This window comes from Geotrypetes seraphini, chromosome 2 (genome assembly GCF_902459505.1).
Source record: "Geotrypetes seraphini chromosome 2, aGeoSer1.1, whole genome shotgun sequence".
Classification (NCBI taxonomy): domain Eukaryota; kingdom Metazoa; phylum Chordata; class Amphibia; order Gymnophiona; family Dermophiidae; genus Geotrypetes; species Geotrypetes seraphini.
In genome coordinates this window covers 481,828,975-481,850,229 of record NC_047085.1, presented here as the reverse complement: position 1 = coordinate 481,850,229, position 21,255 = coordinate 481,828,975, and the positions used below count along the sequence as shown (strand labels likewise).

General features: G+C 43.7%; 1 protein-coding gene across 4 annotated transcripts in view; it reads right to left on the bottom strand.

Moving 5' to 3' along the window:
• The window catches only part of ADCYAP1R1 (ADCYAP receptor type I), a 372,428-nt gene that overhangs the window by 151,226 nt on the left and 199,947 nt on the right, over positions 1-21,255 (bottom strand). For all 4 annotated transcript variants that reach the window (XM_033931771.1, XM_033931772.1, XM_033931773.1 and 1 more), the window contains 2 exons: positions 15,930-15,968; positions 9,713-9,819 (listed from right to left, as the gene is read on the bottom strand). In XM_033931771.1, coding sequence (XP_033787662.1) covers positions 9,713-9,819; positions 15,930-15,968 — 146 coding nt within the window. The remainder of the gene's footprint in view (positions 1-9,712; positions 9,820-15,929; positions 15,969-21,255) is intronic.

Here is a 21,255-nt window from a genome sequence, read left to right as displayed (position 1 = left end):
ACCTTCCTATACTACAGGATCATACAGGATCATAGTCCACTACAGGATCATAGTCCAATCTTGTCCTAGGACTAGTGGACTATTGCAATATCCTCTACCTTCCTTGCCCCATAATCTTGATAAACCAACTACAGACCATCCAAAACGCAGCCCTCAGGCTGATCTATTCACTCGGAAAATTTGACCATATCACCAATGCCTACCTAGACTCACACTGGCTATCGATACGAGCTCGAATCCAATTCAAATTCTACTGTCTCTTATTCAAAGCAACAAACGGAACTGCACCCACCTATCTCAACAACCGGCTAAATCATAACAGCATATCCAGACCAAGAAGAACCCAGACCCTATTCTCCTACCCACCACTTAAGGGAACTCAGCGCAACAAATGTACGATGGCCTCCTGGTGACGCAGGCAGCAAAGCTGGACCCCTCCATCCTCAACCTGCTGACAACTACAAGTGACTTTAAATCATTCTGAAAAAAAATCAAAACTCTGCTTTTCAAAAAAACTATACAACCTTCTTATTTCACCTTCCCTCGCTTCCTCCGCCTTCCACACAAACTACCAGCTAACCTCCCCCTTCTACTTGTATCCCCCCTCTGACCCTATCACGAAACCAACCCTAAACCTCTTTTTCCCTCCTAGTGATCTTAAATGTCCCCCTTCCCTTCTATTCAACACCCTTATTCTGTAATTCCCTTGCATCCACTATATAAGCGTCCCCTGCATCTACTGTGTAATCATCCCCTAAATGGCAACTTCTTGGCAATGTCCAGCTATCTTATACTGTAAATTGTAACTTCCTGGAAATGTCCAGCTACCTTGTACTGTTATTTGTAACTTCCTGGAAATGTCCAGCTATCTTACACTGTAATCCGCTTAGAACTGCAAGGTACAGGCGGAATATAAGTCACTAATGTAATGTAATGTAATAATGCCCCTGTATCGCTCCATGGTGCGACCTCACCTGGAGTATTGCATTCAATTCTGGTTTCCTTATCTCAAGAAAGATATAGTGACACTAGAAAAGGTTCAAATAAGAGCGACCAAGATGATAAAGGGGATGGAACTCCTCTGGTATGAGTAAAGACTAAAATGTTTAGGGCTCTTCAGCTTGGAAAAGAGATGGCTGAGGGGAGATATGATTGAAGTCTACAAAATCCTGAGTGGAGTAGAACAGGTATAAGTGGATCGATTTTTCACTCCGTCAAAAATTACAAAGACTAGGGGACACTCAATGAAGTTACAAGGACATACTTTTAAAACCAATAGGAGGAAATACTTTTTCACTCAGAGAATAGTTAAGCTCTGGAACGCATTGCCAGAGGTTGTGGAAAGAGTGGATAGCATAGTTGGTTTTAAGAAAGGTTTGGTCAATTTCCTGGAGGAAGAGTCCATAGGCTGTTACTCAAGTCAGTGACAGGGAAGTCAATGCTTGCCCTGTATCGGTAGCATGAAATATTGCTACACCTTGGGTTTTGGCCAGGTACTAGTGACATGGATTGGCTACCGTGAGAATGGGTTACTGGGCTTGATGGACCTTTGGTCTGACCCAGTAAGGCTATTCTTATGTTCTTATATAAATCCCATTGAAACCCTCCTGGGGAACATTAGCGATCCATAAATACCTATGGCCCTTTTTACTAAGCCGATGCTGCTCTAACGCTAAAACTTCGACCGCAACTTAATAAAAAGGAAGGGTGTGTAATGTAATATCTAGGCTTACCACAGACGGTGGGAGTGTGTGGTACAGTGGTAAAGCCTCAGCACCCTGAGGTTGTGGGTTCAAATTCCACACTGCTCCTTGTGGCCCTGGGTAAGTCACTTAATCCCCATTGCCCCAGGTACATTAGATAGAGTGTGAGCCCACCGATAGGGGGGAAAAATGCTTGAGTACCTGAACAATTTGTTATCTACATAGAATTGTAGGATATACAGAATATAAATAAATAAAAAATGGCCAGGCTGCCTCACATGGTCCAAATATTGACCTCTGTATGTTTCTTTTGGCAGTGGTAAGTACTGAAGTCTTTTTTTTCTCTCGTTGCAATAACATTGGAAAGTTCAGTTTGTATGTAGTTTGGGTTATGTTTCTTTTTCTCGTTTGTACGTCAAAAAAAAGAGTTTGCCAAGAATGAAAAACAGAAAGTTAAAAGCCTCTTCTGAGAGCAATGGGTGCAGTTCTGGCTGCCGCAGGCAGTTCTATAAAATCTGGAAACATGGTCAAGTCCATTCACAAGTCCCTCAGCAGATGGCCCTGTGACCTTATTTATTCCACCACAGAAAAATACATTTTCTTCCTTTTCAAGATAAGATTGATTACTGCTCTTCTTTGATATTTCATGTTCAGGTTGTCTAGTTCAGTGATTCCCAACCCTGTCCTGGAGGAACACCAGGCCAATCGGATTTTCAGGCTAGCCCTAATGAATATGCATGAGAGAGATTTGCATATGATGGAAGTGATAGGCATGCAAATTTGCTTCATGCATATTCATTAGGGCTAGCCTGAAAACCCAATTGGCCTGGTGTTCCTCCAGGACAGGGTTGGGAACCACTGGTCTAGTTCACACTATAAAAAGCAAGCTTGATTGTGTTCATATGGAGACAACAATACAGGATGGCACAAACTATGGAGGATTAGAGAGTAGAGAATGACACGGGGACAAATTTTTTCCCCGTCCCCGCGGGAACTCATTTTCCCATCCCTGCAAGTTTTTGTCAATATCCCTGCCCCATTCCTTCAAGCTCTGCCTTAACTGCACAAGCCTCCAACACTTATGATTTTAAAGTGTGTGAGGCTTGTGCAGATGAGGACGGAGCTTCCAGGGCTGGGGCAGGGACGGGAAAAGAACTCGCTGGGATGGGACGGGAAAATGAGTTTCTGCGGGGACGGGAAAAATTTGTCACCGTGTCATTCTCTATTAGAGAGCCTTCCTGAAAATTCCTATCCACCCATATTTCTTGTTAGTTGTTGTTGACAGTTTGGAAAGTAAACTCCGTTGATATTTATTTAACTATTGAACATAAGAGCATATGATTTGCCGCTGCTGGGTCAGACCAGTGGTCCATCGTGCCCAGCACGCGGCGGCCCCTAGGTCAAAGACCAGTGCTCTATTTGAGTCTAGCCTTGCCTGTGTATGTTCTGGTTCAGCAGGAACTTGTCTAATTTTGTCTTGAATCCTTGGAGAGTGTTTTCCCCCTATAACAGCCTCTAGAAGAGCATTCCAGATTTCTACCATTCTCTAGGTGAAGAAGAACTTCCTTATGTTCGTACGGAATCTGTCCCCTTTCAACTTTAGAGAGTGCCCTCTCGTTCTCTCTACCTTGGAAAGGGTGAAAAATCTGTCTTTATCTACTAAGTCTATTCCCTTTAATATCTTGAATGTTTCGATCATGTCCCCTCTCAGTCGCCTCTTTTCAAGGCAGAAGAGGCCCAGTTTCTCTAGCCTCTCATTGTACGGCAACTCCTCCAGTCCCTTAACCATTTTTGTCGCTCTTCTCTGGACCCTTTCGAGTAGTACTATGTCCTTTTTCATGAAGGGAACTATATAGTAACATAGATATTAAAATTGGCAGAGCTGATTTTAGCATTCTGTTGTCCTGAATGCAGTAAATCAATTTTTAAAGAACAATTTCACAGGATTTGTGCACAACAAAAGAGTAACTTCCAGATAAACCTCACCCTTACACTAGATAGGAAGTGAATATTTTAAATGTAGTGGGGGGTCCCCCTCCTTCCAAAAAGAGGGTAATTTTATAACCCTCAAAAAGACAAAGTAGTATCCACCATCGGGGTGCATTTGACGAGTCACCTCCCATTGAGTGTGTGCATTTGTCGTGCACGCAAATGTCGGGGCGCTATTGTCGTGCGCGCATTTGACGGGTCACCTTTATATGTCACCTTTATACAGGTGCACGACAGTGAACAAACATATGGTGAGTATGAAGAACAGAAAGATTGCAGTGCCACTTTCTCCCATTTCTCTCATTTATCAAGCAGTGTTAGGGCTTAATACACCTTTAATGCCCGTTAAGGGAGTTAGCGCACACTAAATTCTAAAGCCCATTTTATGCCAATGGGCTTTTAAGCCCTGGTTCTACGAGGTCTGACAATTAAGTTCATGAACTCAACCTAGAAATAGTACTACATATCTCATTGCTGAATACCACTACGGTCACTTTCGAAGTACTCCCCTTGGGAAGCTATGCGCTGACGCCAGCGCCTAGTCCACCCTTCAAAGCAATTTTGGAACTCTTTTTCTGAAATGCCCATCAGAGCTGTTGTATTTCCCTTGATGTCCTGAATGTCTTCGAAATGTCTTCCTTTCAATATTTCCTTTATCTTCAGGTACAGAAAAAAGTAATTGGGGACCAGATCAGGTAAGTAGGAAGGGTGTTCCAATGTAGTTATTTGTTTACTGGCTAAAAACTCCCTCACAAGCTGGTGCATCTGTGATGCAAGAGCCATGAGGGACCATTTTTGCACACACTTTTCTCATGCTAAGATTTTCAGTTAAGATTTTCCTGTTTCTTTGTCACTGTTTACTTGGTCTGTTATGCTTCTCACAGTCAACCGATGATTTTGACACACAACTCGACAAATCGTCGCAATGTTTTTGTCAGTTATGCTCATTACTGGCCACCCTGACCTCTCTTCATCAGTGACATTTTCTCTTCCCTCAGAAAAACGTTTAATCCATATGTACATTGCCTTTTTCTTCATGCCATTATCCCCATAAATTTGGACTAAAATGTCCCAGATTTCACTTCCACTCTTGCCAAGTTTAACAAGAAATTTAATGTTCGTTCGTTGCTCTAATTCTGACATTCTCGCAACGGCATATAAAAACATGCAACAACAATAATGAAGGCCACTCAGGAAGACACAACTCTACATGTCCAACACGAACACAGCTGCAAGACACTGATATACCAAGGTTATGAAACCTTACCAAGCTGTTTGTACCGTGCTGCTAACGTAAGCGCACGGTAGCAAGTTCATGAACTTAATTGTCAGACTTAATATAAATGGTACCTAAAGCATAAGTGCTGAGGAATGAGGTGTATAGCGCCTGTCAATTTTAAGTTAGGCGCTGTTTATGGAATTGCACCTAGTGGTACCTATTTGGCACCGGTAGGCATCAAAACCTTAGGCGCACTCTATGCCGGGATTTTCTTGGCCTAAATACTGGCACCCAAGTCCAATTTAAGTGCCTACATGCAAAACACGCCCATGATCCACCCTTAACCACACCCACTTTTTGGTATGCTGTGCACCTTAGACTAGGGGCCTACCTAAGAGTCGCAGGCAGTTACTTAGGCGCCTACTACCCAATTAATTTTAACGTTTGCCAATTATGAGTTGCTAATTGCCAATTATCAGTGCAGATTAAACTTTTTCAATAATTAAGTTGAACGCCTATATCAGTTAGGTGTATGATCTAGATGCCTAACTTCTGGCATCTTGTATAGAATCTGGATCTTAGTTTTTCATGTGTGCTAATTCCCTTAAAGGAACATTAAACCCTAACACTTCTGGATGAATCCCCCTTAATCAAGCTGTTTCCCCTAATTGAGCTCTTTTATTATTCTGCTGCTATTGCTCATTATAACGGTTCACATGAATTTATTCAAGTCCTCAAGCATTTTTCCCTGTCTGCCCCGATGGGCTCACAATATATTAATGTACTTGGGGCAATGGGGGGATTAAGTGACTTACCCAGGATCACAAGGAGCAGGATGGGTTTGAACCCACAACCTCAGGGTGCTTAGGCTTTAGCTCTAACCACTGTGCCACACTATCCCTGGTAGACTGAAATCTGAGAACAGGGTTGAAGCCTTTGTCGGATTTTTCCAATAATTATTTTCAAGCTTATAATTGTCCAAAGTTGCTAAAAATGTATTATTGAAGGAAGTGTTGATGACAATATTACTGGAGATAACAGAATTGCTCAAATTACAGCATTGTTACTGATGAAGTACTGCATGATTCCAAACACTCCTTCTTCCTGTTATGCACTAATATTTTTACTACTTGTGTCTAATTTTGATGATAATTTTACACAGCTGGTATTCACATTATATACCGTTACTTGCTGCATTTTTCGCTTCATAAGATGCACTTTTTCCACCCCCCCCAAAAAAAAAGGGGGTGGAAATAAGGGTGCATCTTATGGAGCGAATACCCCCCCACCCCCCCACCCACCCCATTATCTTATTTAGTTCCTCCAGCAGTCTGGCGGTCCTGCTCTTCTCTCCGGCTGACTCCCGAACTAGCTGCAGAAGCGTCAAAGCAGGTAAAAGGCAGGTGCGAGCTTTTCGCACTTCTGCGCTCATGAGAACTGATGGAAGCCATTCACGCAGCAATGCGGGACAAGGCAGGAGCGCGAAAAGCTCGCGCCTCCCTTTTTCCCGCTCTGATGCTGCTGCTGCAGCTAGTTCAGGAGTCAGCCGGAGGGAAGGGCAGGACCGCCGGAGGAACTACAATAAGGTATGGGGAGGCCCTGTCTGCCTGCTTGCCTGCCTCGGGGAATGGGGTACCCTGCCTGCTTGTCTCGTGGTGGGGGTGGGGGCCCTGCCTGTCACTAGGCCACTAGGCCTGCCTGCCTGTCACTACGCCACTAGGCCTGCCTGTCACTACGCTACTAGGCATGCCTGTCACTAGGCCTGCCTACCCTGTGCCCTGTCTCTGCCTACCTCTAGACCACCAGAGGGGGAACAGAGAATTTTGGTTCAGAATGGGTTTTTTCTTGTTTTCCTCCTCTAAATCTAGAGTTCATCTTATGGTCAGGTTCATCTTATGGAGCGAAAAATACGGTATTTTAAAAGTATCATGTCTACATTCATTCATCGATGAAAACAAATCAATAACTGTGGATACAGATGTTCTGGAGATAATTTATTAAACACTGACATATAAAACCATGAAAATTCAATTTAAAAAGTACAATGATAAGAAAATACAGTGGTAAAAATCCAACTGGACCCTACACGGTCTGTGTTTCAGTGAACACGCCTTCCTCAGGGGTCCAATGGTTTGCAACCTCACATATAAAGAATTGGACTGAAAACAGTCTATTGTCTTTAAACCTGTGAGCAAAGAACACCGCAGACAAGCTGAAGTAGCAAAAAAATGCATCCCCTGTTTAAAATGTATAAGTTAAACCTGCCTTCTCCTATGGGACGTGATGGCTGAGCTTGCAGTTAAATAGGGAATTTTATAAAGTTAGGTGCCTATATCGGCACAATTGAAATTGGGGCTCATTTTCAAAACAGAAAAATGTCTAAAAATTGGCACAAAGTGGCATTTTATTTGCTCAAATGTCCAAAAGTCATTTTCAAAACACATTTTTAGGACAGTTTTCTATGCTATTTGTATGAAATGCATGTAAATCTCAAGGAGATGTGTGTGGGGGGGAGGGGGGGATTTAGGTGATCTTATGATTTGGACATTTTTATGCAATAATGCAGCACTGCAAAAAACATCCCGGGCAAAACTTGAACGTTTGAGGCTAGACCTATTTCAGTAACAAAGAAGTGCCAAAAGATAGCCAAACTGACCAGATAACCCAGTGTCTTACAAACTTTCCGGCCGGCGGCACACTAAATCCAGTGCCCCATCCGGAAAGCACTCAGAAGTACGTGGACGTTGACACGATGATGTCATAAGCATGTGAGACGTCATCGTGTCAACATCCGTACATACGCCCATCTGGCCACGACACGCTTCGGTGAAGGGATCCTGGAGGTGCAGGGAGAGGAGGAGAGATGCCGGCCAGGAGGAGAGTCATCTGCGCTAGTTGACTACCTACAGGACGTGCCTCTCGCCATGAGAGGTACGTCTTGTAGGCAGTCAGCCAGTGTGGACGACTCTCCTCCTCATCAGGGCGTCGCAGCACACCTGAAATCTCAGAAGGCACACTGGTGTGCCACAGCACATAGTTTGCGATACACTGAGGTAACCACTGCAGGTATGAAGGCATGACCTCCCCTTGATTCCCCCAGTGGTCAAGGACCCCCTCCCCATTGCCCAAAGATGTGAAAGAAACAGTACAAGCCAGCCTTTCTAACAGCTTCAGATGTTATGGCCATTCCTATTGGAGCAGCAAGCAGGTCTCTGGAATAGCCTGATGATTGGGGGTGTGGAAGGCATAGAAGGTGACTGAAGCCCATATCCTACTTTAACTAGTACACTTCCCCCTCCCCATTCGTGGTTCCTGCACTCGTGGTTTCATATAATCGCAATTTTTTCTGGGGAGGGGGAAAATAAAAAAAACAGTCTTCATGTACAAAAAAATCCATCTTTTTTTCCTCCCTGCCACCTTCCCGGCCTTACCTGGTGGTCTAGAGGGCTTTCGGGGCAGGAACGATCTTCCTACGCTCCTGCCCCGGGCAGATCGCCATGAGGAAATGGCTGCTGGGAGTTCCCGTAGTCTCTCGAGACTAGGTTGGGAACTCCCTACAGCCATTTCCGGATGGCGATCTGCACGGGGCAGGAGCGTAGGAAGATCGCTCCTGCCCCGAAAGCCCTCTAGACCACCAGGTAAGGCCGGGAAGGCGGCAGGGAAGTGGGGGTGGGTCAGAGCCGGATAATCGTGGTTTTTTGGCATTCGCGGTCCGGCTCTGCCCGTATCCCCCGCGAATGATGAGGGAGACTTATACACTTGTGATAGAAAGTGAGAGTCCACAAAAAAACCTACTGTACTGACATATAGGTGATACTTGCAGGTATTAGGGAGGTATACAGTTGTGAATGAGTTGGGGGGGGGGGGGGCTCACCATACAATGTAAAGGGGTTATGGTGAGATGTGTTCCTGGTCCCTTTTAAGTGAAGTTCACTGCAGTGCCCTTAGGGTGCCACAATGCTCTGCTGAGATGTCTGTGTGTGAATACTGGCCCCTCATATGGTTGTTTTTGTGCATTTTTCATTTGGACTTTTTCTTTTCTTTTCAAAAATGGTTCCAAAAGATAGACACAATGAGAACAAAACACTTCTAGGAAATGACCATTAAAAAAAAAAAAAAAAAGTTAGCCCTTTATTTGGTTTGAACATGGTCATTTTCTCTACTGGATTTTTGGACTTTTTCCACAAAACATCCAAAATCAGATTTAGACGTCATGATGAAAATAACCCTCATTATCTAGCCGCCTATATTTTCATTCCTCTTTTTTTTGGACTATCTCCACTGATTATATGATCATGTATGTGTCGGGGGTAGGGAGGTAGTGGGAAGGGCCCACTGTCCTACTTGGGGAAACCTCTTTTTCAAATTGTCATGCATCTGATGGAGTGGATTCTGGTCCTCAACTGCTCATGCCTCGATAGATTGGTTTGTCTGCAATGTGATTTCTCTGCATTTTTGTTACACCAGACTCATAGAGCTATCCTTTTTAAAATTGTCTGTGAATCTAGGCACATAAAGGTAGATTATAGAAAATTACCTTTTTTATATCTGTATGCATTGTGCAAAATTAATACATGTGATGTATTTCCTTCCAATGCATTACACATCATGAATTTATTTTAAGGAATGTACTGTGCATTTTACCCTGTGTATATACTGTAACTGGAAATGCTGTAATTTTCTTTCATTACGGTTACAGTCGGTGAGAGCTACACTCAGGACACAGCTTCTTACTGATTGCAGAGGGAACAAATGCTTTCTTTAACGTAGGTCTTTGATTTTAAAGCTCATAGCTTCCTACCTGGCCTTCAGACGTTTCATTTTCATTGAATCCGCAGGCATCATAGTAATGAGGGAAAGCGTCAGACCAGCCGTCTTCTGTGCAGTTCCTGCTGACAATTCCTACATCTGAACACAACAAATGTACTTTTTGGAAATGTCAAGAAAGAACCAGACCACATTAAGCCCTGCAATTAGGGCTAATTCTCCACGTAATGAGATTACTAAAGCCCTGGCATTATTACAATCTCTTCCAGTTTTCCATGTCTATATCCATAGGTTTACATAAAAGTCCAAGGACAAAGCATTTGTGTGTGGGTTTTTTTTTTAAACATGTTAATCTCTTTTAATAGACCATAGCACAAAGTGAAAACTGTAAATTATTCCCTCCCTCACACTTTTACAAAACTGTGGCGTGTTTTTTAGTGCCAGCCGTGGAGGTAAGAGCTTCGACGCTCATAGGAGTTCTATGAGTGTCGGAGATGTTACTGCCGCGGCCGGCGATAAAAACCGTGCTACAAGGGGAGGGGGGTAAGACTGCTTCAAATCTAATTGCTCGTTATCGATTTGTGATGTAGAAATACAGATGTCATATCTTCCTAGAGGCTTTGGTACATTTACCATAGCAGGATTACTACCATGACTTTGTAAAAGGGGCCCTAAATGAGTTAGAGGGGAATTTATCAATGTAAGTTACTATTAAGATGGCTCTTTTGCATTGCAAGTTATACAGGGGAAAAAAGGTTTTTCTTTTCACTCTGTTTCACTTTAATTTTGTTTCTATAAATGTTGGCTTCAGGGCAATGGTATTAACTTAACAGATGGCTGTGGTGCTGCCCCAAACAAACAAGCAAAAGCATCTTGTGGAAAATACCACGGCCTACCAATCACATCCACCCTGAACACCAAATAAGAACCCACAGCCCCTAAAAGAATAACCCAATACACCTCTGACTCCCTGGGACCTCCGAAGGCCCCAGCATTAGGCAAATGTATCCCTCCCCTGTCCCACCAAAGAAGCATAAATGAGCATGAGGATAATCTCTTTTATTTGAGAGGAAACTCTGGAGCATAGGATGAAGGTGAAAGGTACCAGATTCAGAAGTAACCTCAGAAAGGGGAGTAAATGCTTGGGATGACCTCCCGGTGGAGATGGTAGGGCCGAAAAGTGTATCTGAGTTCAAGAAAGTTTGGGACAGGTATGTTGGATCTCAAAGGGAAAGGAGAGGATGGTAGATGGCATGGTTAGGCAGACTTGATAGTACATATGGTCTTTATCTGCCTTCATTTTTCTCTGTTTCTAAGCAGCTAATTCTCGCCTCCTGGTATTTACTGGAGGTATGTGAAATATAGAAACATGACAGCAGATAAATGGCCCATTCAGTCTGCCTGTCCGCAGCATCCACTATCTCCTCCTCTCCCTAAGAGATCTCATGCTTTCTTGGATTCAGACAGTCTTTACCTCCACCATCTCTACTGGTAGACTTCCACACGTCTACAACCCTTTCTGTAAAGAATTTCCTTATATTATTCTTGAGCCTATCACCTCTTAACGTCATTCTATGCCCTCTCCTTCTGAAGTTGTCCTTCATTTGAAAGAGACTCGCCTCCTGTCCATTAATGCCATGGAGATATTTAAATGTCTCTATCATATCTTCTTTCTCCTGGGTTTTTCCCAGAGTAAGTAAATAAACAAAACAAAGCGAGAAGGTTGAGATGTTCCAGTAGGGGGTCTTTATTGCCAATAATATAGAAACTTTCAGCGACTCAACACTGCGTGCATTTCAGTACTCAGGATACCTTCCTCAGGAGTCTCGAAACTAGTTGTGTAAGAACCAAATGGTTGTGCTTTATATTTAAATCTTTTTATTAAATAGTGACAAAGGCAGGAACAACAAAAGCATAAGACAAGGTTTACAATAGCAACGAGCTACAGCGGAGGACTGGACTCTTATGTCCTCCACGGTCATGATCAACACCTCTACCCCCCAGAAAGAACCCCACCCACCCCCTTCCCTCCTTCCCCCACCAACAGAAATACTACAGCACACAGACGGGGGTTAGATGTCAAACAGGTATACCAGATTACAATTGGAGTCTATTCAGGATATGGCTACGACTCACAGGGGACAAAATGTTCAAATATGGAGTCTAAGTGTTGACAAAGTCTCTGCTTCGACGACGAGAAGAATAGGCCAAACGGGCCTCCCAGCCCATAAGCTCATGTAGTCGATTCCTCCAAAGCCAAAAGGAGGAGGGTTCAGAAGAGAGCCAACAACATAAGATACATTTCTTCCCCAAAATGAAACATTTACTAAGAAATAGTTTTTCTGAAGAAGTGTACACGGAGAGTAAGGAAAAATGAGCAAATAACATGGAAAGCACCGATACAGGCATGGGAACCTGCAAAAGGTCCTGCAAGAAGGAAGCCAGCACCTTCCAAAAGGCCTTTATCCCCTCACAACGCCAAATGGTTGTGTTTTAAAGGTACATTTTGAAAAAAAAAAAAAGTTGCCTTTCTTATAAAGAAGATTTAGAATGACTCTCAAACCAGTGCAATTTCCTGCCAAGGATCAAACTCAGTGAGCCAGAAAATTTCATTGCACTGGTTTATTGAGAACCCGTCTAAATCTTCTTTACATGAGAGGCAATGTTTTTTCAAAGCATACCTTTAAAACACAACTGTTTGGTTCTTAACAATTTTCCAGACTCCTGAGGAAGGTACCCTGAGTACCGAAACGCATGCAGTGTTGAGTTGCCGAATGTTTTTATGCTACTGACAATAAAGACCCCCTAATGGAACATCTCAACCTTCCCACTTTGTTTTGTTTATTTGATTGCTTCGGTGAGGATTTCCTGCCGCTTCTAGTGGTGCAGTTTTCCCAGAGTATACATAGTAAGGTCTCTAAGTATGTCTCTATATGCTTTATGATAAAGACAACTAACCAATTATGTAGCAGCTCTCTGAACCAACTCTATCCTATCTATATCTTATTGAAGGTGTGGTCTCCAGAATTGCACATAGTATTCCAAATGGGGCCTTACCTGAGACTTACACAATGGTACTATTGCCTCCCTTTTCCTACTGGCCATTCTTCTTTCTATGAATGACCAACAGACCTCCCTGTTCTCAATCAGGCCAGTGAACCCACTACATATAAAGACAAACTGCAGACCTCACAGCATAACCTGACAAAAGCCACAGCATGATGGCTGAAACTTCAGTTCTCAAAAGGTAGAGAACACACAAAAAAAGAAACAAGTAAAAATAAGCAACCAGACCTTATGTTTCCCAAGGCATCACTTTTAATCAAATATTTTTTGCCCTTTTTAAGATAAACAATTCTCTGATGGTCATTTGGTCAAGCGACTTATGCTGTGCAAAAAAATTCAACCAAAAAGTGCTTAAAGTGCATAAAGTGTCCAAAAACGGAAAGCACTTATCATACTTGCCCGACGGCTGCCCAACCGTTTCACATTTTTCGTCAGGGGCTGTGCTTCCATAAGCTATTGCACGTAAATTATATCAAGCAATGTTCATGTACGTCTCATAGTTAATGCCCGCACAGCAAAATGTTGAATTTCTGTTTTTTTGACAATTTTTGTTCTCTTCATTTTTTGTTGATACTTCGGTTCTACCTACCCAGACGAGGCGAGACCCAGATAACAGCAACTATAAAAATGTATGTGCACTGTAGTTTTGCCCCTGTTCTATCTAAACTACGTCCTAAGGAATACCTCTGCAAGGTGCTCTCCACATATATTTACACACAATGATAACATAACATAACAATAAAAGGGCTGTTCAAAAAGTATCAGACCTTAATTTTTCTTGCGTAAACAAATAAAGTTAGGGAAGCATGGTTTGGTGCACATATGTAGGCAACCCTAATGCGCATGCTTGAATTTTTTCCAGCCTACAGAATCTGTCAGTTGCTGGCAGACTGCCTATGAGTCAGAAAGTGTAAGTGAGCGCCGTCTGATTTTCATTTTTGACAAAATGACAGAAAAAGTTGAATAAAGCTACTGCATTAAATTTTGTGTAAAGCTTGGCGATTCCCAAGTGGAAACGATCTGCAAGATTCAACAGGGGACGAAGCAATGGGCACCACACAGATAAAGGAGTAGTACAACCGCTTCAGAGATGGCCGCACATCAGCGGAGAGTGAAGCATGTTCTGGTAGGCCGTCAACATCCAGAAATGAGATCGTCATTGACAAAGTGAGGGCTCTGGTGATACAGGATCGTCGAGAGAACTTGCAGACGAGGTGAGCATCAGAGTTGGATCCGTTCATTCCATTTTGACTGAGGATTTGGGCTTCAGGAGAATTTCAGCGAAGTTCGTGCCAAAGCTGCTAACGATCGAGCAGAAGCAACTCCATTTGGAGATCGCACAGGTCATACTGGAGACTGTGAACAATGATCCCAACTTCCTCAGCACAGTGATCACTGGCGATGGGTCCTGGATTTATGGGTACGACCAAGAAACCAAGATGATGTCATCACAATGGAAGCATTCAACATTTCTGAGGCCAAAAAAAGCAAGGCAGGTCTGTAGCAATGTCAAAGTCATGCTGACCATCTTCTTTGACTCCAGTGACGTGGTTCATCACAAGTATGCACCACACGGCACAACCATCACCAAAGGGTACTACCAAGAGGTTTTGCGTCACCTTCGTAGCGCTGTGAGACGCAAACGGCTGGACCTGTGGGTAGTTGGCAGCTCCATCACGATAACGCCCATTCTTCACATTTGATACGGCGTTTCCTGGCCAAACACAACACACCTGTGATTTCTCAGGCTCCCTACTCTTCCAATATGGCTCCGTGTGACTTCTGGCTTTTCCCCAAGCTGAAAATGCCCCTGAAAGGGACTAGATTTCAATCAAGTGAAGACATCATGCAGAATGCAATGGACCAGTTGTGAGCAATCTCAAAAGAGGCGTACCAGCGCTGCTTCTGACAGAGGCAGAACCGTTGGAAGAAATGTGTGGCAGCCCAAGAGGACTACTTTGAAGGAGACTAGTATAAGATTGTTGTATCTGAATACAAGTATTTTTTTGAATAAAGGTCTGATACAACCAAACTTAAACAATATTTTCGTCTCCATTGGCAGCCAGTGCAATTTTGGGTACCATAAAAAAATACTTCGATGACAACTCATTCCGCCTATTAGTACAATCCTCCATTCTCAGCATCCTGGATTATTGCAACATCATTTATCTAGGCTCCGCGAAGAAAACCACCAGGAGACTAAAACTGATCCAGAACACCGCCGTCCGCCTTATATTTGGCTTAAACAAATGGGAACATATCACCCCTTTCTACCATAAACTGCACTGCCTGCCATTTGAATCCAGAGTCCTATTCAAGTTCGCATGCCTCTGCTACAAAACTGTATTTGGTCTATCCCCGGGCTACCTCAACCCTCACTTCAAGCTAAATCACAACAATAAGAACTCTCGTAGAATCCATCTGTTTGCCTTCCCCTCCCTAAAATTATGCCACCTCAAAAGGTTCCTCGATAAAACCTTCTCCTTCCAGGCAGCCAAACTAAACTCATGGCTTGCCCAAATTGTACTTGACGACCCCTCCTACCTCGACTTCAGAAAAAAACTCAAAACTCACTTATTCCACGAACACACCCCTAACCTCTTCAGCTCCCCTCAATCCACGTGAACCTCCACCTTCCCCTCTTATTGTACCCACCAAACCAATTAACTTCAATGACCGTTTTTTTCCTGTAAATGACCGGGTTTTTTTCCTTTAAATAAATTGTACACTTTTGTATACTCCTGTCAACTCCAAAGACCTGTACACTCCAAAAAATGTTAATTCCAATGTTTTTTCATTGTCTGTAATCTTAATTAATTGCTGTGAACCGCCTAGAACTCTCTGGGTATGGCGGTATACAAAATAAAGTTATTATTATTATTATATTTTGTCACATGGTCGAATTTATTCAGACTGAATTGGTCTTATACGCACAGCTGCTCAATTTTACAAGAGGCATTTCCATATATTTAATTTATTTATTTATTCAATTTTCAATACCGTTCTCCCAAGGGAGCTCAGAACGATTTACATTAATTTATTCAGGGACTCAAGTATAACTTTAAGTTCATAATAAACATAAACAAGTTATACCATCTATTCCAGTGAGCAGCTTAAAGCTATTTAGAAATTAAACCACTTTCCAATACCCCAATAAGATTTTCTTAAAACATTTGATTTCTTACCTGGGTGGCTTTCAGTGAACTCATCCAAAGTGTCCCAGGCTATGGAAAAAGAAAGAGAAGCCATTTACTTATTTATTGATCTATAGGATTAATAGACCCTGAATAATAATCTTTAGAAAGACATTTGGAGGTGGAGGGGGAATTCATCATCTACAGTTCACAAGTTTTTGAATCTGAATGTCTGCTATTGGCTCTTCAGTTCTAGGAACATCACAATGATACAGAATACAAATGAAGTTTGCGATCAGAGGCAACTATGAGGATTAACTTTGGAGAATACTCAGGATGGGTTCATAGACAAAATCACGTGAGACAACGGCGCGCAGACAACTGAGCGCAAGGTTGACGGCGCGCCGAAGAAAAGCACTATTTTAAAGGGTTCCAACGGGGGTGTTGGCGGGGAATCCCCCTATTTTACTTAACAGACATTGCGCTGGCGTTGTGGGGGGTTGTAACCCCCCTCATTATACTTGAAACCGAACTTTTTGCCTGTTTTTTAGGGAAAAAGTTCAGTTTTAAGTATAATGTGGGGGTTACAACCCCCCAAAACCCCCACAACGCCAGCGCAATGTCTGTTAAGTAAAGTGGGGGGATTCTCCCCCCACACCCACTGTCGGAGCCCTTTAAAATAGTGCTTTTCTTCGGCGCGCCAACAACCTTGCACTCAGTTGTCTGCGCTCAGTTGTCGGCGCGCCGTTGTCTCGCGCAATTTAGTCCCGTCACCCTCAGGATGTACAGTATAGGAAAACATGCATGGCAGCAGTATCCTTGGCGGGCCTGAGGCTATGGAACTCAATGAAAGGGACGCTAAGACTATGTGCAGGTTTTAAATCTACAAAAAAAATCTCTAAAAACATGTTTATTTGTAAGGGCATTTCAGAACTGATTGTTTAAATCAGTAAATGTCAGACTATTTTGACTACTAGAAGATGGCATGTTTAAAAGAAGCAGATTTTTAATATGTATTGATGAATGTATGGAGTTTGTTTATTTTATTTATGGAATAGTTTGTTACCCACTTAGTATATGAGTGTGACTGAAAATTTTTAAATAAATAAATACATTCTTTTGATATAAAGAACAAGTGGGGAGTGCGCAGTGCTGCGTGCGTCTGGTAGCGCTATAGAAATAATTAATAGTAGTAGTAGAGCAGGGGGTCTCAAAGTCCCTCCTTGAGGGCCGCAATCCAGTCGGGTTTTCAGGATTTCCCCAATGAATATGCATTGAAAGTAGTGCATGCACATAGATCTCATGCATATTCATTGGGGAAATCCTGAAAACCCGACTGGATTGCGGCCCTTAAGGAGGGACTTTGAGATCCCTGTAGTAGAGTGTGTGGCACAGTGGTTAGAGCTACAGCCTCAGCAGCCTGAGGTTGTGGGTTCAAATCTCATGCGGCTCCTTGTGACCCTGGACAAGTCCTCCCCCCATTGCCCCAGGTACATTAGACAGAGTGTGAGCCCTTTAGGACAGATAAGGAAAAATGCGTGAGTACCTGAACGTAAACCACTTAGGCCATTTGCAGAAAAGAGATCTTAAGAAATAATTTATATGTCAATTGCTTTCCTGAAGGTTAACTTGTACAGTATAGTTTGATTTTATATAATCTGAAGTAAATATTCCGACGTGGAATCCAAACTACACCTCTCCGACGAGTAGAGTAATCCATACACAAGAGTCGTGAGGCAAAGATGTCATCAACCACAAAGGATTTCAACTGAGTCCATATCCAATAAAGCACTATCAGTTGAAATCCTCCGTGGTTGCTTCGCGACTCTTGTGTGTATATATTCAGGCAGTAACAGTGTGCAATTTTTTCACTACTACTGGCTCTACGTCTGGAGGGGGGGGGGGGGGGGGACATCTTAACCTTCACTAAACCTTGGTGGTTATTCCATGATTTCTTAAATTCATATGCTACTTTGGATTCCAGAACTCCAATAGGACACTGTTCAATCACTGAATTCAACTGGAGGCCTCCATATAGGCACCCGAGGCTGTGTAGTAGGAGCCTATCCTACAGAAACCTAGGCACCCAAGTTCTATTATAGAATATTAGTGTACTCTGATATTGGCGTGCCTAATATTTAGGTGCCCACATGTACACCATAGAGCAGGATAAAATGTAGGTACCTATATAGTAAATAGTAAATGAAATGACGGCAGATAAAGATACGTGTGGTCCATCCAGTCTGCCCAACAGACTATTTTTTTTCCTTGACATTTCTGCTGTAGAAGTCTGCCCTGGCACTGTCATTGAGTTCCAACTCCTGGAGTTGCTGTACAAGCTCACTCCAGCCTTTCTAAACCATCCCAAAGTATCGCAGTTCTCGTTGAAGCCCTCCCCAGCCCATCCCAATCATACAGTCATTTACGGTACTTACACTGATCCAGCCCTAGTTCTTCAATTTATACCTTTCACTGTCTGACTAGAGATCCTCTGTGTTTGTCCCATGCTTTCTTTGCATTCTGTCACCATTCTACTCTCCACCACCTCCCCCGGGAAGCCATTCCAGGCATCTACCACCCTCTCCATGAAAAAGAATTTCCTACTATTACTCTTAAGCCTACCGTCCCATAACCTCAATTTATGCCCTCTTGTTTTACCATATTCCTTTCCTTGAAAAGATTTTGTTCTGCATTAATACCTTTTAAGTATTTAAATGCCTGTATAATATTTCCTTTGTCCCTCCTCTCCTCTAGAGTAAACATATACAGATCTTCCAGTCTCTCCTTATATGTCTTTTGTCTCAAACCCCTTACCATTTTTGTCGCCTTTCTCTGGCTCGCTCCAAGTCTTCTTAAATCCTTCACCATATACAGTCTCCAAAATTGAACACAATATTCCAAGTGTGGTCTCACCAATGACAAGAATGTACATACTGTACAGTATTTTGTAAGTTACACATGAAAGTGGGAGCCCAACCTATGTCCTGCCTACATGTGCTCCTCCTTGCAAATATACGTTATTTAAGATACAGGACCTATGGACCAGGTGAGGCTTTGGTCCAGGGCACCAAATGCTAGGGATAGTGACATCACTGGTCCTATAGGTTAAGCCAGGGGTTCTTTCTTCTCCCCTCCTGCTGTGAATCCAGAACATCTTCCCCTCATTCTGCCCAATGGCATACCTGGCCAGGTGGGAAACTAGGGCGGAGCACCTCCTCCTCTGGCCGTAGCACACCTCTGAACATGGCTGTTGGTTCTGCCAGTACCCTGCCCAGGAGTAGGAAACTGAAGTCAGAGGGAGCTAGGCCAGCGGTGCTGACCGCAGATCCACAACCACTCCAGCACCTCCAAACAATCTTCACCTGCGGTGGACTGCCCTTCCACCCACCCTTGGTACGTCACTCCTCCTACCTCAAGTCCAGCCCCTTTTCATCGGCCTCCCCCAGCACCCAGAAAACCTGTTCATCACTGGCAGCAGCACTGGCAACACACTGCCTGAGTCAAGCTGGCTCCTTCCCTCTGCAGTGTCCTGCCCCTCTGATGTAATTTCCTTTTTACACATGGGCAGGACACTGCAAAAGGAAGAAGCCAACTCAATGGACAGCATGTTACCAGTGCTGCTGTCAGTGAAGAACAGATTTGCTGGCCCAGGAGGCCAAGGAAGAAGCAACGGAAAAGAAAGATTTGTTGGACTGGGGGTGGCGAGGGAAGCAGAAGAAGAGATGCTGGACTCACAGAATGCGAGGGGGAGGTGCTGAACCTGTAGGGGGAGGGGGGACAGCAGAGATGCCAGCCCTTAGGCAAGGGAACAGGGAAAGGGGGGATGGCAGATCATGGGAAGTGGAGAGAGGAGCTAGGGGTGGAGAAGACATGTCAAACTGGAGGAGGTAGGGAGAGAGGGACACACAAGAGAAGGAGAGATGCTGGACTGCAAGTGAAGAAGCGTGCAGGTGTTAGAATGGTGGGGGTGGGCACAAAACCATTGGTTTAGGGTGCCCTAGCATCTTGAGCCAGCCCTGGTAAGATAGTTGCATACTTACAGAATAGTGCTTAGGCAGCATACTACCATGTATACATGTAATTGCACGCTTATGTACATATACACTATGCTAATATTCTAAACATTTATGTGTGTAATGGGTGAATAAATGTTAGCACATTACTGAGAACCTGAGGGACTGGGTTCAGTTCCCACTGCAGCTCTTAGATTGTGATCCCACTAAGGACAGAGGAAATACCTGCATGCAATATACATGAACCACTTTGGATGTATCGCAGAAAGGTGGTATATCAAACCCCTTCACCTTTTACCTTTTATAGAATTGCCCCTTAGTACTCTGTTAGTGAAGAAAAAGTTCCTTATGTTACTCACATCTTTAGCGCATACTATATTGATTAGCGGTCTAAATCGGTTAGCACGCCTTAATAAAAGGACCCCTTAGAGAGCTGCACCTTGGGAAACATCCTGACACTGACTGATAGAAGGAGGGGGATTATTCGTGTTTATGCTTATTCTTGTTTGTTTTCCTATGCTTTGAATATCTACTTATACAATGGTCCATATTGGGCTAAACCTGAGTGTTTCTCGCTGTTTATTCTCTAGAGGCCAAAATAATTTGAGATGAACTAGTTCACAGGAGAAGACATGGGTAGCTTGAACAGATCACAATGAAAACTCATCTTACCAGGGTGAGTCTGGCCTTCAATTGGATCCCAACCTAAACACGATCCACATCTAAATTTTACACACAAATCTGAAAAAGGTATGCAAGCATGGGAAGAGCACGGGTGGATCAGGGGCATTCCTGGAATTTACATACAGTTTTAAAAAATAAGAGAGATTCATGCATAATATAGGCATCATAATTTTGGACACTTCCCCCTCCCTATTTGCGGTTTCGATTATCCACGTCTTTTTCCCCAGCCTCCCCCCCTCAGAATTGCTTGTTGGCATCGAAAAAAAAAACGGCCCCGGGACTTGGAGGGTGGCGATCAGAGGCGGAGGGGGGCGATCGGAGGTGGCGTGGGGGCGATCGGACCTTACCTGGTGGTCTAGCGGCGACGCGGGGCAGGAGCGATCTTCCTACACTCCTGCCCCGTGCAGAGCCGCGCTGTGAGTTCCCGTGGTCTCACGAGACTACAACAGGGAGTTCCTGTTGTAGTCTCGTGAGACCACGGGAACTCAGCAGCACGGGGCAGGAGTGTGGGAAGATCGCTCCTGCCCCACGTCACCGCTAGACCACCAGGTAAGGTCCGGGGGTGGGTCAGAGCCGACCAAAAGTTCTTCACGATTTTTCCCTATTCGCGGGCCGGCTCTGCCCCTAACCCCATCGAAAAGGGAGGTAGAAGTGTAGCAGGTTTTACTTGCCTAAAATTG